This window comes from Leptinotarsa decemlineata, unplaced genomic scaffold, assembly GCF_025532065.1.
Source record: "Leptinotarsa decemlineata unplaced genomic scaffold, Ldec_3_MD MMD2_tig00026330_RagTag_RagTag, whole genome shotgun sequence".
In the NCBI taxonomy this organism is placed as follows: domain Eukaryota; kingdom Metazoa; phylum Arthropoda; class Insecta; order Coleoptera; family Chrysomelidae; genus Leptinotarsa; species Leptinotarsa decemlineata.
The window spans coordinates 1,577,601-1,599,809 of record NW_027412690.1 but is presented as its reverse complement, the minus strand read 5'-3'; the positions used below and the strand labels follow the sequence as shown (position 1 = coordinate 1,599,809).

Genomic DNA, 22,209 nt, shown 5'->3' with positions numbered 1-22,209 from the left:
ACTTAGCAGTAATACGAGAGCAAGTAGTCGAAGGATAGACGCCAAATCGTACGAGCCAGAAAAGGAGCGGCAAATGAATACACAGATGCATTGGATAATCATCGAGCAGCGGTGAAGAGGGGCAAAGAGAAAAGGTCACAGGTACCTAGCCATCGAGCCGGCGGCGACAAGTGTTTGCAAGTAAACAGAAAAGGGACACTTTGGTGAGACTGTTTCATGTTTCATTATATTATTTCATTCTGAATATTTTGCGGTACCGAAGATTTAGTTTAGAAAATCGTATTACTGCATGTACGGGATATTGAATGTGTATTTAGACAATACGAAATAACGGCAGGCAATTTTAAAATGTACTATGCCTAAACAAAGTAAAAAGACAACTGGAAAAAAAGTAGTAAACGTGGAAAGGATGGAAGGGGGAAATGACTCAAATTTCGTTGAGGGAGATGCTAATAATTCGGGAAATAATAATAGTAATAATCTAGAAATGTTAAGTTTAGTTCAGGCTCTCAGGCAGTTAACGTCAGATATGACAGATTTGAGACAAACTGTGAGAATTCTAGCGCATAAAGTAGATAAAAAGGAACAGGGGGGTGAAAGTCAAGCTTACTCAAAAAATGATAATGAATCGAGAGCGTTTTTGGAAAATTTAGGGGGAATTAGGAACAATAATCCTACTCAAAATGTGATTCAGGATAGAACTTACATTTTAAATTGGCGAGAGTTAGGGGGATCAACATTAAGTTTTCATCCTAACGGAAAAACGCATCCAATTGCTTTTCTTAAAAAGTTGGAAAGAATTTTAGTAGACGCGGGGGTGCCTGACGATAGTAAAATCAATTTATTGATAAATATGTACATTGCGCGGATCAGCTGCAGATTGGGCAACGATTCAAGAGGGAACTTGGAATAATTTTGAAGATTTTAAAAGGGCATTCAAAGAAAGGTTCTGGGGGGTTGAGAAACAAAGAGATTTATTTTTAGAAATGAATTACGGGAAATTTCAGGAAGGTACGAGGGGAGAGAGTAGAGCTGATTATTTTTTAAATTATGTGGTACAGTCGAATTATTTGACGGAAAAAATAACTGAAGAAAAATTGGTTGAAATGATATCAAAACACTTTTCAATGGAAATACAGCGGGGTATTATTACACAAGGGTTGAAAACGATTGAAGAGGTTGAAAATTATTTAAGAAAAATTGATGAGACATGGGTTGAAGGACCGGTCGAAAGTCGTGTACAAAGGGGTTCAAGGGAAGAAATTGCTAGAGATAATAGGGGTGTTAGAAATACTGATAATAGGTTTGATAATAATAGGAGAGGTGGAATCTTTCGAGATAATCAAGGCAATGGGAGTAATAATGATAATACTTCAAGAAATGTACAAAGAAACGAAGGGAATGTACGAACCATCACTACATTTATTGATGACCCGTCCGATTATTTACTTACAGATTCAGAAGATGAGAGTATGGGGGGTGAAAGGTTAGTGGAAAAATCACCAGTTATCGAAATAACTATAGATAATTACAAATGCGAAGCTTTATTAGACAGTGGTAGTGAGATCTCGGCAATTTCGGAAGAATGTTTTAATCGGATATTAAAACACGTAGAAAATATCCCGATATTACCGGTAGTTAATACTTCAATAATTGTTGCAGTAGGAGCTAAATCTCAAAGAATTCAACAGCAAGTTTTGTTAACAATATCTTTAGGGGAAGTCATTTGTGAAATATCGTGTTTGATCGTACCGGGCTTGAACAATAGCATTATTTTAGGGGTCGATTGGATGAAAAAGGTTAAGGCAAAACTAGACTTTGACAAAAGTGTTTTGGGTATCGAAGTTCAGGATAAGAAATATAAAATGCAGTTCTGTTGTAAAACGACAGATGTAGTGTCTCTCGTACTAGAAGTAGATGAGGAAGTAAAAATCAATCTGATCGAAAAAACACATTTTATGACGGAAAAACATAAGTACTCGGAAACAGATTTTCAAAAAGTTGTAGAAATGAGTCAGTTAAAGGGTTCTGAAAAAAGTATACTGTATGATCTTTTAATAAAACATGAGGGGGTATTTTCGGAAAGCCCAGGGCTTGTAAATAATTATGAACATTCAATAGAATTGAAAGACAGAAATCAATTTTGTTGCCCATCTTATCCCGTTCCCTTTGTATATCGAGACGAAGTACGAAGACAGATAAAAGCAATGTTGGATAATGATATTATAAAACCAAAAAAAACCGAATTTATTTCACCATTGGTGACCGTGAAGAAAAAGGATGGGTCAGTTAGAATTTGCCTAGATGCAAGGTATTTAAATGAACGAATAATCAAAGATTTCATGGTACCACCGAATCCTAATGAATTATTATTAAATTTCAAAAGGGGTCAAATTTTGAGTACCATCGATCTCACCGCAGCATATTGGCAATTACCAATTGTTCGGGAGCATCAGAAATATGTGGGATTTATGTTTGAAGGAATGTCCTATACCTTCAATAGAGTACCGTTTGGGTTACAGACATCAATGGCGTCACTAATTCGATGTTTGAAAATTACTTTGGGAGATTTAGATTACGCTTTTGTGTATGTAGATGATTTGATTGTTTTTTCGGATAACTTTAAACAGCATATAAGTCACTTGAATATCGTATTCAGTAAACTATGTTCAGCAGGCTTCACTGTGAAATTACGGAAATCACAATTTTGTAGCAATCAAGTTCGGTTTCTAGGGCACATTATAACATCGGAAGGGATATTGATGGACGAAGAGAGAATCGATGCGATACAAAGGTTTCCTGTACCGAAAAATATAAAAAGTCTAAGAGGGTTCCTGGGATTAGTAAATTACGACAATCGTTTTTGTGAAAAATATTCTCAGTTGACTATACCTTTATTAAAGTTATTGAAGAAGGGTACCGTATGGCGTTGGACAAATGAAGAAATAGAATCTTTTGAAAAAATTAAGAATGCTTTTTTAACGGTCACCATGATTTTTCATCCTGACTACGATAAAGAATTTTATGTACAGTGTGATAGCTCTAATTACGCGATTGGGGGATGTCTTTATCAAATAGACGCAGATACGAATGAAAGGCGAGTGATCGCATACACTAGCAAAACCTTAAAGAAAAATCAGATGGGTTATACGGTTACCGAGAAGGAGTTATGGGGGGTCGTGCATTGTTTGAAACAGTGGCGTGTTCTTGTGTTAGGAAGACCTTTGATAATCATTACCGATCATAAATCTTTGCAATTTTTATTGACCAGTCAATTCAAGAGTGCTCGTCTAGTACGATGGATCCTGTTCATTCAAGAATTCGACTTTGAGGTTAGACATTGTAAAGGGTCCGATAATGTTGTCGCCGATGTATTGTCGCGAAATCCTGTCGATTTTGATAAAATACGAGAGCCAGTAAAGACTAGGGAAACCATACAAGTATTCTTTACTCGTTTGAAGGTGGACTATAAATCAATACGTAATCATTTTCGTGAGTTACGGAGAGATCAAGAAAACGAGGGTTGGATAAGGGAAAAAATTATATTTTTAGAACATTATCGCGAAGGAAGTAAGCTTTCTATGACTAAGTCACAGAAAAAAATTATTAAATGGTTCGTAATACATGAAGGTTTATTGTTCCGGAGAGGGGAACATTGTCATGAAGGTTTCAAGTTGTGTGTTCCGCGTAGTCAAGTGATTGATCTGGTTAAATGTCAGCATGAAAATATTGGTCATTTTGGAAAGACCAAGACGTATGGTAACTTGAAAGCTTATTTCTATTGGCCAAAAATGCAAAAGCACATTCGACAAATAGTATCTTCGTGTGATGTATGTCAAAAAACTAAAGTATCTCGACTAAGTCAAGGTCAAAGACATGCGGTGTTAGTGGAGCGACCGGGAGACCTGGTATGCGTAGATATGATGGGCCCGCTTCCTCGAAGTCGTGGAGGAGTTACACAACTCTTAGTCTTGGTAGATGCTTTCAGCAAATTTGTGAAAGTGTATGCTCTCAAACGGGCTACAGCTAGAGCTATTTTGAACAAAATCTTTAAAGATTATATTCCAAAGGTGCAAAAGCCGAAATGTTTATTAAGTGATAATGGCACGCAATTCACTTCAAAGGAATGGGAAAAGAGCCTTAATAGTGAAGGTATTCGAGCCAAACATATATCTATTTATTTTCCTCAGGGAAATCCTACCGAACGGTATAATCGCGAGATAGGACGACTATTAAGGGCATATTGTTCAGAAAAACACACTAAATGGGCGGATTTATTGCCGTGGGTAGAGAATTGTTTGAATAGTGTAATAAACGAAAGCACCGGTTATTCAGCAAACTTTTTGCAATTTGGCACTAAGGATAAAAATCCTTTTGAAAATTTCGTGCGGTTTCCAATATTTCCGGAAAAAATAATACCACTGAAAGAGCATTGGGTTTTAGCTAGGTCCAAGATGAAGACAAAGGCGGAAAAGAGAGCTGCGCGACATAATGCAAAAATAAAACCAATTACGTTTAATGTAGGCGATAAAGTTCTTGCTCGAACGCATGCGCGGTCTTCAGCTGATGATCACGTCATTCAAAAATTTGTGTGGTTATATGAAGGGCCATTAGAAGTCATATGTCCCAACTCTTATATTGTAAGTGATAGGGAGGGGCAGTCAGTTTCAAAACAAAATGTCATAAATCTCAAGGCATATAAGGAATTTGACAAGTCTGAGTTTCTGAATTAAATTCTTCAGTCGTGTTATTTTATTTTCATTATAAAGTTCCAGTTTTCTTTTATACTTAAATCGCCGTTAACTTGTAACTTAATTTAAGTAGGGGGGTGATGTGACGGTTATTCAGTGTATAGACAAAAAAAATGTTAGAAGTGGCAACGTGTAAAGTGTGAGAAGTAGCGGGTAGACTGGGTACTTCCGGGGAGAACGGCCCGAACTGCCGTAGCGAACAGTTGTATGTAACTAGTTTCTTAAATATTGTCTTTGTTTGCTCTTCGTAAAGCCGAAGGCTATTTTGTAAAAATTATTAATAAACCAGTGAAATTATTAGTAACGATTTATTGAACCCTGAGATTGAAGAGTTTCGTTGCAATAGACTTGCATTGGTGTCTTCATGACTGCTTGATAGCCTTTGAAACACAGCATACTTTGCAAAACTTTTGTCTGTGAAATGATATTCTTTGAATTAAACTTAGAAATTTGTTTGAAAAATCTGTTTAAAATCTGTTTTTCCGTCAATCAGCTGTCGCCTCTGAATGAACGACAACTCTAAGAAGTTGAGAAACTTGTGCAAGCTAAGGACTAACGAGGTCCTACCTTTTAAAGTGTGATTCCTAACACGGTTCTTAAAAGGAATTCAGTTTACAGTATACTAGGAATCGCTTTTGAAAGTCATGACCTTTTCAATCCCTAGCTTACATAAGTTTCGGATTTTGAAGGTTGTTATTCGTGTCTGAATAACAAAACGATTTAAATTCGACATGACACCACAGGCACACCTCTCAAAGCATCCTACAGATTCTTCTACGTCTTCACAAATAAACAGCAATTGTGTACAACTTATCAAATTGCCATTATTCTTTTTTTTGTATTTTGGAATTAAATGCCACTGAAATGTAAATTTAAGCAATCATCATTTATATTGAGGAAGATATACCTGCTGTGAAAATATTTCGTAATCCTTTGATAGCCGATTCATCGCTGTTATTAAATCTACAAGTCACGATCAACATATAAAATATTGCCTAAAATATCGTGAAGTGTATTTGTTGTGTCAAGAAATATTTCATACTGAAGCAACGTGTAATGGTCTACAAGAAGCAGATCAAGCGAATTTTGAATACTGGGACCATGACGACCACTATTCAAAATATCAAAGACTCCAATCTAGTTCTTCTCTACCCAGCATACTTATACTAACACATAAAATTGCACTAGTTCAATATCTGACCTGAATATCAAGGAAAAAGTCTCATATATTTGGAACAGGTTCAATGCATCACAAAGCAAAATTGACATATCACAAAAATGCATACATTTACGGCTCTTCACTTTAAGGATACCTTCAGACTTCTGCATTCTATCTAGATTGAATACTCAAATATCACAGATAAGTTTGATAGCCTATAACATCAGATGAAGGTCTATCTCCTTCATCTACCTACACGAAAATATTTGTAAGAACTTCATTCGGGACCATATCTTCTAGGTTCTACCAAGTACATTCTATATATGTCATTGCTGATTTCTCACAACAAATATAGCACAAAACCTAAATTGCTATTTAATTGCTAGCAGTGCTTGAAAAATATTATCCCCACGAATATTATAATCAACGTTGCTAATATCAATAATAATAATAATAACTGCACTTCCAGTTAATTTACAGAATTTACTTTGAGAACACCACCTTCTGCAAGTAGCCCCTGAAGTGTCTTTCAGTGAAGTTTTGAACCATGAAATTAATCGATTTATTTCATTTATGTCAACTATCAATATCTGGGCAACCAAAATTCTAGAAGAAATGTTACATTTGAAGAGTATAGTAATAATAAGATGGATTTCTTTTAGCCTACGTTGGAAATAGCGCGACCCGAATTAGAAATGAGATAAACGAGATGTGATCAATTTTTTCCAAAACTCATTTTTCAAAGAATTCAATGAATAGTACATACCTCAATTCTGCTTGCCATAGTAATTTTTCCAATAGTAAGTAGGAGTCTGCTTCAACATTGGCTGTATCCACCTCATTGCTTGTCTATATGGTAGTGCTTCATTAAAAACGCATGTCATTGGACTGGATTCTGGAATTTCTCTTCGACGTGGTGCTCAGACATAATCAACAATTGAGTTTCCCTTACCAATTATCTACCCTTAATTCCATATATCGTTGTATGTTTCCCTGTTGTGAAGTTAAAGTCATTTCTTTCAAAAAAATGGGTGACCTTACTTATATCAATATACCGATTCATGTCAATTCCTAAGAACTTCACTATGAAGTATAAGCATGCTGAAAAATTGACCTACGTTTCAACTATTTGCATATGATACACATGAGTGTACTCAAAAATGAAGATTTTCTACAAAATCCCTTATCGAGAATGTTGGGAATATACATTCTGTCCTGGCTTGAAGAACATACAGAGATGTGAGCCGCTATTCACATACTATAATCATGTATGAAGCATTTTGGGATCAGACAAGTTATCGTGTGACAGAAAGTCTTTCATGTAATGGCACTATACAAATGAACTCCCCTTTCCTATTGGACTCACTTCATCTCAAATCGAAAACTTTTTATATTCAATGATGCAGGTGGAAATATTATTCATGCTTTCACACAAATGTTGTACCATACATCTTAGGACTATCATTATAACTCTTCATCAAGATCTCAATCTGTCCACTCCCATACTAAGGATATACAAGATATTTTTACGAATACAAGTTTTTTTGAAAATAATAAATGTAATCTTATAATATACTAGAACCCTTCTGCAAACCCTAAAAGGGCCATACAAGATTATCATGGATTGGAGACGCGAACATCACTTGCAACCTTGATAATCTGGAATACCTAAGAAAGATTGGGTATTTGTCTCTCTTCTATAGATACTTTCACGGAAAGTATTCGGGTGACTTGGCACATTCAATTCCACCAAGAGCGGTACATATCAGAAATTTTGAGGTTCAACTCAGTACAGCTCGAACTTCACTGTTTAGGAACCTTTTCATTTGGAGAACTTCGTTTATGTGGAATGAACTTCCTGAGAACATTCTTCCAAATGGATTTAATCTACAGCGATTCAAATCGAATGTGAATCGCTTTTTTCGCACAGGTCCCGCCATCGCCGAGAACGCGACCCGAACGCGGGCAGACGCTTGAGGCCAGACGTCGTTGACGGTTGTGTGAGTTTTGCGAATTCTTTTACGTTAAAAAAATGTTTGAAATATATGTTTTCCGTTAACCAGCTGTCGCACCCCTAAGAACGACAACCCTCAGAAGTCGAGACTTGTGCGAGCTAAGGACTAACGAGATCTTACCTTTTAACGTGTGATTCCTAACACGGGTTGGACGATAGTAAGTGAAAATCGAGCGTTCAGCCTGGAGCTTGAACCATCGACTCACACATCGGCCGATGGACTGAGTCAACAAAGCACCCACGTGCTTTATATACATATATATATATATATATATATATATATATATATATATATATATATATATATATATATATATATATATATATATATATATATATATTGTATATAATACAGCGACTGGCTTGTTTAAACATCACAGGAGCCATGAGAACAACACCAACCGCGGCAATGGAATTAATCACGGGTCTGACCACTCTGGATCTGTACGTTAAGGAGGTTGCCTTAATGGCCATGGTCCGATTGCGCACGGCTGGTGTAAACCTTGAAGTAGGAATGGGTCAATTGAGGCTGGGCCTATGGCGGAAAGCGCTTACTGCACAACCTCTGCTGCAGGCAACAAGTGATGCAATTGAACCCAGGTTTGTGTTTAATAAACCCTACAAGATACAAATTAAGCAGAACACAGAGTTAGATGCTACAAATGCAATACGGATTTATACAGATGGCTCAAAAACCAAAGAAGGCTCAGGATGTGGAGTGTACTCCAGATCACTAAGCCTAAGGATTAAATGGAGAATGGGAAGAAATACCATCGTGGTCCAAACAGAACTGGCTGGTATCTCAATCGCCACAAAAGAAATAACCAAGAAAAGTATTTCTGGCAAAACATAACGATCTGCACTGATAGCAGACAAGCACTATTAGCCTTGAACAGACAGCGTGTTACTTCAGGGCTAGCACTAGAGTGCCACCAAGATTTAGCCAAAGCCTCGGTAGATAATAACATTATCCTGAGGTGGGTTAAAGGGCACGACAGGAGTAAAGGTAATCGCATTGCCGACTCTTTAGCCAAGAAAGCGGCTGGACTAAGAATTTTAGGACCGAGTGGCACTTACGGCCTGATAACTTCGACAATTGCGGAACTAGCTAAAGGTTACACCCATGCTCAATCTTCAAAGAGATAGGATGAAATCAAAGGATGTAATCTTGCCAGGATCACCTTGGGCGACCCTGGGAAGCTGGCGCCGAAGAAATATCTGGCGATGACCAGGAAAAATCCACGCCTCACAGTAGGATTTCTGACTGGCCACTGTCAGCTAAGGAAACACCTACATAATATGGGGCTAGTGGACACACCTCTATGCAGGATGTGTGAACAGGAAGATGAGACTGTCAGGCATGTCCTGTGCGAGTGCCCGGAGTTATCATCAATAAGAGAGTGTGTGTTCGGCGAGTCTTGGCCTACACCAGCCGATATAAAGGAGATGTCTCCCAGCGACCTGTCCACCTTCCTGGAAAGGACAGGATGGACGATGACGGAGGACCACTCCTCGGGAGGATGTACAATGGGTCACATGTGGCGTGGGCTTACACTCACCCTCCCTACTCTACAGATACAGATATATATATATATATATATATATATATATATATATATATATATATATATATATATATATATATATACTTCAAAAATGGGGGCAAACCGCGGACACGTGTTTCTGGCTATTGGCCTCATCAGCGCGATGCAGCCAAGTGTAAAGGTGGGCAACACTTGTTTGCCGAAAGCTGGAAACAACACATATGCACGGAGTCATGTTAGATGTAGCCTGGGAATTCTAGGTCTTCTAACTGGAACCACAAATGTGCGGTTGTTGTTGTTGACAATATTCAATATATATATATATATATATATATATATATATATATATATATATATATATATATATATTTATAATAAATATTTCGTTTATATAGGTGAGTAGGAGAGTAGAGATTCAAATAACAGGGTGATAATTGAAAATACTTCTGAATACTACTCATCAGCTTCTGATAATTCCTCTTCCATATTCTCTGTTTCACTATCACTATCGTCATTTAAATCAATAATGAATTTATTTATACTATTACAAAAATAGGTTTCCAGCAATACTCTCGAAGGAAAACATTTTTTCAAATGTTTTTGTCTATAAAATTTCAAGTAGTTGGTTTTTGGTATAGTAATCGTCAAAATACAAATTGACATCCATTGAAAAACTTTGTATTTCATGTTTCCTTGAATTTTTTTCGGTACTTTGATATGAGCTGTTTCGAATGACAGGAAGCGTTGTCAAGAACTATTACACTATTCGCATCCAAATTTGGGATCAATGTGTTTTCAAACCATTCCTCAAAAATATTAGCTTCCATGTTCTTATGATAGTCATTATTGCAGTCCTCAAGTTTTTTTACATGATTTCAAAGAATTCAAAACCCATCCTTTTCTTTCTCCGCAATGCACAATGATTAATCGCGATCCTTTGTTTGCAGGCATGTTAGGCGTACACATTCTCGAACCATCAGTTCACCTTCTCGTAACTATGTCGTGAGTGTCATACCAAGTTTCGTCCAAATAGAAAATTTGCCGTTGTTCTTGTCTATATTTAGGTATTTGTTACGCAATTTCACTATTTTTCTGCTTTCCATAACTGCTTGACGTTTGTTTATTATTTCAAATCCAAATCCTAGTCTCTTTATCCAATTCTGAAGAGTTTTGTCACAGCAGCTCACCTTATGGCCGGAAGTTATCAATTTCTTCCTTATGATTTCAGTTGTAGGAATCTCATTGCTTTTGTAACAGTCCTATATTGTTTTTTCAGTGATTTTATTAGATAAACATCTAAAGATTTTGGTAATCCCGTAACATATCGCGTCTTGCGTTCATAAGGATCGTTTTTGACTATTTTACGTACAGTTGAGAAAGGAATTTCGGTTAAATGTGATGTTGCTTGTAATAGTTTGTTTTCCTCGAAACCAAACTTGAGATGTAGATTATTATATAGATTGAAACATACTTTCTGTGTTTCAATTTTCAAATGCATCCGAATCGTATTTACTGGTATCTCTTGTTTGCATTGTTCACCATCGCTATTGGAATCACTACACAGGAAAAATTCTGCGTTATCACATCCGTTATTACTATTAGTACTTGTTCAAGGACGCCACATTATATACAGATAACAAAAATTTTGAGTAATTATAACTGCACCAATATTGAATTTCAACACTCAAATCGCGATCAACACCACGGCTCGCATTCTATTCGTCGCCGTAACATGACTTCAAATTCAATTTTTTGACTCTTCAGCCAATCATGAAACTCGGTTAGTAAAAATCATTCAATACGACCCGCCAATTCTTCAGTCCACGTAGACTAGTTGACAGCGGCTTTATTTCTCTGTATTGTTTTTTTTTTTGACATTTGAGTACGCCGACACTTCAAGCAGGCACTGTAGCTATTGAAATTAGAATATTGAAATATGCAGGTAGGTTCTTTGTATAGCGCAAATAAGCATCAAGAAAGGGAATCAGGAATTTCCACCCCCAAGAGGGACAAATAGTGGTTCAAAGATTGTATTAAATTTCGTTAGTTTTAAAATTGTAAACCTTAAGTTTTGGATTGATAAAAAATATTGTAACTAATTTGTTTAAAATGGTCTGTCACGCAACTTGATGTGACAAACCAAATGGTTTGTCACGTATATGTTTTGAAAGGACCACTTTTGAATAACGCAGTATTGCGTTGAAGTCATAAATTACAGAAGATAAACTGCCGTAAGGTTGAGTAATGCAAGCTTTTAAGTATTTATGATCCCGAGAAAATTAAGAGCTTCGCGTTTTTCTTGTTTCACTCCGAGATCTTCAAGTAATTAAACGGCAAGGTGCTAAATCATTAAATTGGAGCTGAATAAAGCCCTTGTTGATCATTTTTTCAAGCGTGAAGAAGTGGAAGCGGAAGCGGAAATATTACTGTGAAAAAATAAACCAGAAAATAATTCAGAAAGAATTACGTTTCTGTCTTGTTCAACATTGAATAACAGTTAATGGATTGTTTTGATCCTACAAAAATACTTTTCCAACAAATCGCAGCCATAACAATCTTATCGACCCGCCAACAAAGTTGCCATATCTAGGAGAGTGTTTGAATCAATTTTCGAACTTAGCCTATTTATATCTGATAAATGAAATTTCAATACCACCTTTAGTTATACCTATAATTTCTCAAATACATAGAAGCGGAAAATGTTACTGTCATTTTCTTAAAGATAGTGGAGAATGAACTTTAAAGAGTAATGATTGAAGTGGACGCTATTCGTGGTGCTCATTCTGCTATATGGAGACTTCATGAGACATCCAAAGTCTAATATAACGTATCTCTCAAGAATTTCAAACAATTCTTTTTCCTTATAAAGTTTTTCTCTGATACGTATTGCATGGATTTCACTTTTCTGGTAAACAAAATCACTTTTCTTTGTGTTTCTCCGACTTCTCAATTTTCACCATTTTGACAATTTCAAAATACACTTTATTGTGAGATTTTCTCTTAACAGTTTTACAAAAACGCAACACGTGTTTCGCCATTCAATAGCTTCTTCGGGTGTGTCTTTACTCAGTGAAGAGGAAGTATAGCGAAACACGTGTTGCGTTTTTGTAAAACTGTTTAGTGAAAATCTCGCAATAAAATGTTTTTTGAATACGTTAGTTATAGATTTTCATCAAGTATTGGCCAATTCCATCATATATTATACCATTTTGTCTTTTGGGTTGCTCAAGCAATCAGTTTTGAAGGCTACTTTTGTATTAAGCTCTTTGAAAATATCCATCCTGTCAGAAATGACGGAGTTGAAGTTACAGTTTTAGGACATGTACAAATAGATAATCGTTAATCTATGAGACAAGTAGCTAGAGCGTCTGGTGTATCAGCTACTTATGTTTTTCAGATTCTGAAAGCCTACAAATCCATCTTTTCAAAATAAGGCTAGTTCAGGAATTAATAGAAGATGATCTTGCTCGTCGACTTCAGTTTTGAGAGGTGTTCAACGAGAAATTGAGCAATAACCCAAACCTATTATACACTACATGTTTATCAGAAAAAAATTCTTTCATGTTGAATGGTAAAGTGAATAGGCATAATTGTCGTTACTGGAACGATGCGAATCTTCATTTGGTGATGGAAACACATTCACAAACTCCACAATAATTGAATGTCTGGGCCGGCATTCTTGGTAATCATATTGTTGGACCATTCTTCATTGATGGTAATCTCAATGGAAACATATACTTAAATCAGTTACAAGACTGTGTAGATCCTATGATTACACAAATTTTAGAAAATGATGACAATTTAGTAGAAAATGGAATAACATTCCAGTGGTGGTGCTCCTTACATTTTGATGTTCGAGTGAGACAGTTTTTAAACGAACGTTTTTCAATGCGTTGGATCGGCAGAAGGGGGTCCAGTGGAGGGGCCAGCTTGATCACCTGATCTCACACCAATGGAGTTCTTTCTGTGGAGACACGTGAAGTCGAAAGTATACTCTACAAATCTAGAAGACCTGCGACAGAAAATTGTTTAGGAATTCCGATTGCCGACTCCAGATATCTTGAATAATGTACGGAACGCTTTCGAGAGTAGACCAAAGTATTGTATGAAACTAGGTGGAGGTTATTTTGAAAAATGTACCCGTTGAGTTTGTTTCCACTGATATTATTCGTTGTTGATTGCCTCATTAAAATGAACGACAGCGAATTTTCAGTTTTTTCTTAAATACAATGTTAAACATTTAATTTCTCAATAACGAATGAACCAATTTCGAAAAAAGTTACAGAGGTAATAGAGAAACAGAAGACCTTTCAAATGATGTATTACTCTTCTCCCCATGCCATTGAAAAAAATAGGGGGGTTTCTTCCAGACCGCAGGGGGTCATATTTTCCGAGATTCCATATGTGAGAATCGAATTTGAAACACCCTGTAAAATATTGAAGCATATAAAAAAAATTATTCGTGAAGAAGTGACAGTGGCCAACTATCTATTTTTTATTCTGTGACAACTAGGTTCAACAAAAACTACCAGTGCAGAAAAAACTACCAGTGTCGTCCATTTCAAAACGTTTACTTCTAATCAAATACATTCTACAAATCTAGAAGACTTGCGACAGAGAATTGACTGAAGTATTGTATGGGACTAGGTGGAGATCATTTTGGACAATTTATCCGTTGATTTTGTTTTCACAGATATTAATTGTTGTTGATTTCCTCATTAAAATGAACGACAACGATTTTTCTGTTTTTTCTTAAATAAAACGTTCTTACGTTTAATTCCTCAATAACGAATGAACCAATTTAGAAAAAAGTTAGAGAGGTAATAGAGGAACAAAAGACCTTCCAAATGATGTATCACTCGTCCCCCCCATGCCATTGAAAAAAATAGGGGGTTACTTGCTGACGGCAGGGGGTCATAGTTTCCGAGATCCCATAGGTGAGAATCGAATTTGAAACACCCTGTAGAACGTTGAAGCATACAACAATATCACTGTGTCTCTAGATTCCACATGAGAACATTCGTTTTCGTTTAGTACGACCACCGTGAAGTGACTATCACTCATCTTGTCAGAAATTTAGCCAACTTCAATGTGACCTTATTCCTGAAACACAATATAATATGATCTCACAGTAACAATACGCATGGAGAGAATTATTTTATCTCACTACATAATAGTTTCGTCATATTCTATGACCGTCTACAGAATCATCAATCGTGGTGATTTTAGAAATAATCCAAACTGAAGTTTTCCCACCCTAAGCGAATAAGGGTGATGAAAAAGAAACAATAAACTAAACCAAAGTGCTTTAATTAAATTCGTTGTCCAAACTCGTGAAAACGGTAATCAATGTAATAAACTCTTTCCAACACGAAAGTAATTACTGTGCCTTGAACGCTTACAAAGTATTAATTACTTCAATAACTTTATTGGAGTTCAGAAGTTGAACCGCATCTTCAACCTGGCATTTATGGAATGGAAGCCAACCTCGCATTGTTTATAGGCAGTTGTATGATTTTATAGAGCGTGAAGCTTTATGTGATGATGAAATGTTTCAAAACCATTATGTAATGAGGCAGGCTGATACAAACAGAACGTTTGAGGAGTGCAAATTATAAGCGATTACGTCATGATGGATAAAATTTGATGTTGGAATTCAAAACGTACTCGGTTTGTTAATAGGAATTGAATATGTACATTTGTTCAATTGATGACCTACTTATTTTGTAGAAACTCATATTGAATACAGAATAAAGAAATGTGGTGAAATTGGCCGACACTAGATGAAAATCCATAACTAACGTATTTAAAAAACACTTTGTGAGATTTTCCCTAAACGCAATACGTGTTGCGCCATACAATGGCTTCTTCAGGCGTATCTTTACTAACTATATTCTACATATTCAATGCTCAATATAACTATTTTCACAGTTTGAAGTACCTACATTTCAAGTACCTGATTTTTACCTAAGTTTATAATGAATTGAATTACCTGAGCTTATGTTCCAGTTCCCACATTCGAAAAAGTATTTAGTTACGGAGAGTTATTCAATGCGAATTGATCATTCAGTAAATTACCCGAATTCTTGAATCTATTGATTTCTCAACATTCTAGAAGAGTTTCAAACTTGTCTCTTCTAAATGTAACACGTATTCATGATTATTGAACTCATGTCCTTCTACTAAAAGGTGGTTCGCAAATGTAGAATTGGCCTTTCTATTCACAAAACTACTTCTATTCTCTTCAATTCTTTGGGAAAATGTCCTCCCTGTTTAGCCAATATACAGTTTTGGGCAAGAGCCACAAGTCAGCTTATTTACTTCTGATCTATCCGAACCAATGTTTGTCTTTATTGTTTTTAATAAATATACTTAGACTATTATTCGTTCTGTAAGCTACGATTACGCATTTTTTCTTCAAAAAACGGGAAATATTATTGGTAGGTTCACCCAAATATGACAATGTCCTATAACTGACGTTATCGCATCTTGAATTTGGGTAGACCTGGTCCATGGCTTACTTTTGTAGTTTTTTGGAAATAATGGAGTCTATAATATCTACCTCATAACCGTTGATGACCGCGATTTGTTTAATCAAACTCAGCACTCTCTGGAAATTACTCTCAGACAGTGGAATATTCAATAGTCTGTGAGGCATAATATTGAATGCAGCAACTTTATGCTGGTAAGGGTGTGTGGAGGAATTATGTATGATAATGTCCGTGTAAGATCGTTTGTGGAAAATTGCAAATTCATGTTTATTGTTATTTATCGTAGTCGTTAAGTCAGGGTAATATATTGAATTATTTACCCCCTATTCAGTGGTGAATTTCACCAGCAGGGATTGATGCCACAGTCAAATTTTGGTTAGGTTAGGTTTGGTTTGGTCCAAAGTAAGGGGGTCTTTTCAACATTCCACCGCAATCCACAATGGTTCATTGTGGATCACACATATTCACACTCGACCAAATAAACCCAGATTCTTAACGGAGCCGATTAGTTTGTATGGTGAGTGAACTTTAAGGCAAATGGTGGGCGAGAATTCATGAGCAGTGGACTGTATAGTATTGAAATATATTTACACATGTATATCGCCAATGACAAAAATCTCCCACACTCACCTTATTGGTTGACTTCCATGTTTGTTGTCGGAATTCTGTAGCTTGGACGGCCGTCCTTTTCCAAGAGCTCACGTGTCGCATCCACAGCAGTGTACGACCGCACTCTAACAGCTTTTCCGAAAATGTTTACTGGGAAACTATTGGAAACGTATATACACATATATATATACATATTGTTAAATATTAATATCGAGAAACGGTGACCAGCGAGAGTCTTCACACACGTAGCCATATATGTCTCATTGTCTCGTAGTGTTTTTTTATTCAAAAAACATCTATCCTCTTTTCGTGAAGAGTGGGATTTCATTTGTCATTGTATACTCGCAATAAATTAGATATAAATTAATGTTTATATTCACGAGGACTGAACAGATGGTAAGAGTACGGCTCTGCCGAACTCTAAAAACCTGATTCGGTCCCCAGCGGGGCCAGCACAAAGTATGTGCTCTGCTGTTTCATCATTTTCCAAACAGAGGCGACACACACACTGTCTTCTGACAGTCCGAGTCTCTGCATATGATGATTCAAATGATAGTGACCTCTAAGAAGGCCTGTTAGACATCGTAGTTCATCTCTACTATAGTCCAACAACTGTTTGGTATCAAGCTTCGAAGGGTGAATAAACATCTTGGAGTGAGCCAATTCTGCCAGAAATCCATAAATCTTCTTGCTATCTAGGTGTTCAATCTTTGTTTGGCAAAGCCTAAAGCTATGCCAATGACAGCTGTTGGTCCGATGAAGCTGCTTGCAGCACCCTCCTTTGGAAGGAAGTCAGCAGCCTCCAAGCCAATATGGCCAGGAATCCAGATCAGAAACAATCTTTTAAGTCGTTCTGTCGAGGAGAGTCGTTTTTGGCAATTTGCTACCAATTTGGATGTTGCTCGGTAGGAGCCAAGATCTTCCAAAGCCACTTGACTATCCGTGAATATTTCAATTGACTTGTGTATGAGGCTGGATTCTTCCAATCCCTCCGGACACGATTCAATTGCGTACATTTTCGCTTGAAAGAAAGTCGCATAGGTTCCTAGGTAATTTAATATCTCTGTCCTGAGTCCGCGACTGAAAACAGCTGCGCCAGAACCGGAAGGTGTTTTTTTTGATCCTTTTCCCGGGGGATTCAGTCCTCTCTACACGGTAACAAAAAAAATTTTGGTGAAAGCGAACAATAAAAAATCAAATAATATTCATACTTCACTGGTCACACTGTATAACAAATGATTTATGCAATATCTGAAAAATCCAAATCTCAATTTCAGACAACCCCTTGGTTTAGGATAAAAAAATGTTTCAATTATGACGTATCAACCAAGGGTTTCTGGAAATATAATTTTTCCAAGCGACAGGTCTCATCAGAACTGCCAGCCTGTTTCTTCATTTCCTTCCTCTCGATGAGTCTCCATTTTGATTCTGAATTATCATTCCGTGGGTCTCTTTTTGCTGCCAGCGGTATATCTATATTAATAGGGAGCCATTCTAATATTGAAATGTCGAGAAACGATCTCAGGATCGGACTCAGGACAGTCAGGGCGAGTGGCAGAATCTGTTGAGCTATATACACTATTTTCTGTTCGAAAGAAACTGACCAGAAAGTGTCTTTAATCTATCAGGATTGGTCCATTCCAAGGCATGTACAAATCTGTTGAAAAATGTCACCAAATGAAATTCTCAATCAAATTAAGCACAGTTCGTTTTAACTAAAATATGTGGTGTTTCTCGCTAATCCATTAACAAAATCCTGTAAAAAAGAACAACATTGAAATTCATATTCACAGGAAATACAGTCCACTTACATTGATACTAAACATAATCATGTTGAGTATTATTGTAACACTATATCTTAGAAAGATATCCAGTTAGTATAATTATTGTCGCATTATATTCTGAAGGAAACCTTCACAGTAGAAACAAAATATAGAATTCAGGTTTCATACTTCGACCAACAATATTCCTTATTCATATCAAGGATATTATAAGTAACTTCAATTGAATAGTTTGCAATATTGGTCAATGCTCTAACACATCAGTGAATGATTTCAATTCAAAATCTCGAAGTGAATAAAAGTGAATAAATTGATATTTGCCATGAGAAGTTTCGAAAAAATTTGCATTCAAATTTTTAAAATGTAAAATGAGAAATTAAATTTTCTATGTTTCATACCACTTTCATTTGTAACTATTGTTACTGCAGTTCCGTCCTATATAGACATTTTCAAACTAATACAATAAAAAAAGAGTTAGACCGCCACATACTACTTTGAACTGGAAATGAAGTAGCATCAAGCATCTCAGAACAGGTTTTTTTGTTTTTTTATTTTATCAATTTGAATATGTCCATTAAGGATGGAACTGCAGTAACGACAGTTAAAAATAAAAGTGGTAAAAAACATAGAAAATTTCATGACTCATTTTTCATTATGATCTCCTACCATGTAGTAATGGCTACATCAATTAATTAATTTTAAAAATGACAACTCAAGTGGAAACATACAAAGGAGCCTACTTTATCATTGCACAAGCAACACCATTTTTCCACAATATTTGCTGGGATACCAAAGTTAATTAGATTTCTTGAGAAAATGATTTTGATGAAAAACTTTGTAGGCAAAGACCAAACAATTTACTCTTTTTAATCCCTTCACCTACCATAAATATCATACGATTGACCCAAAAAGCTGCTGCGCCTTCTGCAACGAATTTGAGAGATTTGTTTTCGAAAAAACAACGTAATATGTCATAGAATTATTGTAACAAAATATAAATTTTACGTGTCCTTTGTGTTTTCAGAGTTTCGTGAAACCATTCAATGGTAATGTTCCTCCAATACTATACATCCGGTATCGTCATTTTTGAGTGATAGAAAGCTGAGATGTCAAGAAAAAGTGACAAAACTGGAGAGTCGTTTCGCAATACCATATTTCGAAATAAAATTTCGAAATATTTATCTCAACCTCTTCCTGTACTGATAAAAAGTAATAATTCAAACCCGATCTATAGTTGAATCTCGATGATCCTGCTGCTGGATGAACCTAGTGTGTTCTTTGGAGATGTGTCTCCAGATTCCATTTCAAAATATTTATTTTCTCATTCAAATGTATCTCTCCGGGATACAGTCTCCAGTCTCATTTTGGCGATCATAACTCAAAAGGTCTAAACTGTCAAAGTTTTCCGGAGTTTATTTATGAACCCCATTTTGAAACAATTCAACTTTGATCTACTGATTTGTTGGAGTGAGCCTATCAATCATTGGCACAGAAGAATAGCATATTGGCACAGAAGAATAGCATATTGTAACGAATCTGAAACCGCCCCTGACCGATATGCCGGCCGGCTCATCGAACAAATACATTACCTCACCGCCGCGACGGTAAAAATCTAGTCGAGTACAGAACCGACTACAGAATTCTAGAAAGGACCTTTACCGATATAAGCCCGTCTTCCCGAAGAGAACCTCCAAGTCTCGGTGTCCAACCTGGGGGTCACTTTCACGAGGACCCTCAACTGGGAGATCGACCTCAGAGAAACCCTGGATAGAGTCAGGAAAAGGGCGAATCTCCTAAAAGCGCTGAGAGGCAAACTCGGCAGATGTAACAGTAAGGCTCTCTTACACACCTACAAAACCTTTATAAGACCTATCGTGGACCATAAAGCCGCGCTCTATTGCACCCTCTCCCAGAATCAAACCCTACGTATACTAAGAACCGAGAGAAGAATCCTAAGAAATATCCACAATCTTCTATTCAGATATCCCTCCCAAGACCTATATAACCAAATTGATATTACACCTATCAATCTGAGATTTCAGGAACTCCAGGGCAGATACGCATTGAGAACCATGAGAAGCCACAACACCGCAGCCATCGCCACCCTGACTTCCCCATGGAGGCCCCGCGGAGGCGCCAGAAGGATACCAAGGAAAAAGCTCCTGTTCTCTACAGCCAGACTCTTGGGACTGCTGGAAGACCCTCCGGAGCAGATCCAGAACATCCTAGAGGAATATCCATTGGCCATCAGATAACGAAAAACCCACGCTCTGGAATACCCTGAATCCGAACGAACAAACAAATGAAAAACTAACACAATACTAACATAGACTATAAGATAGATAACTGTAACCGTGAAGAGGCATAAGCCTAAAGCAGGGCCCCACCATAACCATACCTTGTAAACACTAACGCTAACCCCAAAAATTTTAATAAATACATTAGTCAGTCAGACCCAAGAGGGCAGTTTAGAAAGTGAATCGAGTGGCTAAACAAGAAATTCAAATAGTGAAAATAAATTAAGCGTTAGTTGCTAAGTGTTGTAATAAATAAATTAGTTTGTGATTAGTGAAATATTGTTTGAAATGAATTTGTTTAAGACAGTTAGTTATTGAATTTGCAACAATATTAATGAGGACATCCTTCCACAATCTGATCTAATCTACTTTCATGTTCGTGTGTATCTCTAGATTGTTGAAGTTTTATTTTAGTTGCTTTACGATTGTATACGCTCAGGAAATGACATTTAATCAAATACTCAGAAGAAGGAATTGATAGTCAATGAGTTCTTTCTTTTCAAAGAGGTTTCATTCTCCGAAATGGACACTCTATTTATAGAGAACATTAATGAACAATAAATGCATTCACTCTTATCATAGATTTGGCCGCGAGGATCATGGAAAACAGCTGATTTTCATTGAGTTGAGCCTTACTGATAGTTGCGAATGATTTTTTATGGAACTGACCGGTCTTTATGAGGTCCACAAATAATAATGTTCAATACCTTCATTTTTTGGCATGAATTTTCCAGTATATAACCTCGAAAGGTTTCAGTTTTTTTCTCCAGTGTATTATGTTTTCCACTCATTTTTGAATAAGTAATGTACTGTCATAACTCCAAGCATTTGGATTGGTGGAAAAGTCAAAGTGAAATTTGGCAACAGTTTCATTCGATTTTCTTTCTCATTTCTACTTTCCGTTTGAAGAATGATGTTTTTGTAAAAGCCATAAAAAAGAGGGGGTATTAAATTCAAGAATGGAGGAGCACCAGCAGTCCTGACCTGTTACACTCACGCTCAAATTAACACAAAGACTTTATTAACAAGGGCTAACTGATTTCTTGTACTCGCTAATTCAATTTTCGAGACAGGCCCGTTGTAAATATGAGTTTGAAATACGGCAGCCGCAATTTCATTTTCAATAATGGAGCTTCGCCCTATGACCCGAATCACTGTGAGGTTTGGTGATGGCAAGAAATTATCGGATATCAGTTATATGATTTTATTAATTAACAGACATGTAATAAAGCGAGCTACGTCATCGTTCGTTTTGGGTTGAAAATATGTTGTATCCTTAGGAATATTTTGTCGACCTTTTTGGGGATTTCCACCTTATACAATCTGAAAAAAAAAGTGATGGTTATCTTTCTATACGTGTACAGAAATACTCTCCAAAATTTTAATTTTTCTCAGATTGTAAAAAATCTAAGATCCCCAAAAATGTCAATGAAGAAATCTGAGTTTCTCAAAAAAAAAAAATTTATTTGGTTCAATATCCCAGGAATATAATCTGACATATACGTGATCACGACGTGAAAAAAGTTCCCGCACTATTTCAGAGCTAAGTTGAGATATTTTCAT

General features: G+C 36.4%; 1 protein-coding gene across 1 annotated transcript; it reads left to right on the top strand.

Annotated features, from left to right (window-relative positions):
* Positions 1-487: 487 nt before the first annotated feature.
* On the top strand, positions 488-20,633 carry LOC141485667 (uncharacterized). The gene is made up of 4 exons (XM_074182832.1): positions 488-593; positions 874-2,013; positions 20,018-20,275; positions 20,392-20,633. Exons 1-4 carry the CDS (start codon positions 488-490, stop codon positions 20,631-20,633), a joined length of 1,746 nt encoding a protein of 581 aa, XP_074038933.1.
* Positions 20,634-22,209: the final 1,576 nt, after the last annotated feature.

Coding starts and splice junctions, on each gene's coding strand:
- LOC141485667 (XM_074182832.1), top strand. CDS start 488: ATGTTAAGTTTAGTTCAGGCTCTCAGGCAGTTAACGTCAGATATGACA. Junction 594..873: donor AGATAAAAAGGAACAGGGGG/GTGAAAGTCAAG, acceptor TGCGCGGATCAG/CTGCAGATTGGGCAACGATT. Junction 2,014..20,017: donor TCAAAAAGTTGTAGAAATGA/GTCAGTTAAAGG, acceptor TACCGATATAAG/CCCGTCTTCCCGAAGAGAAC.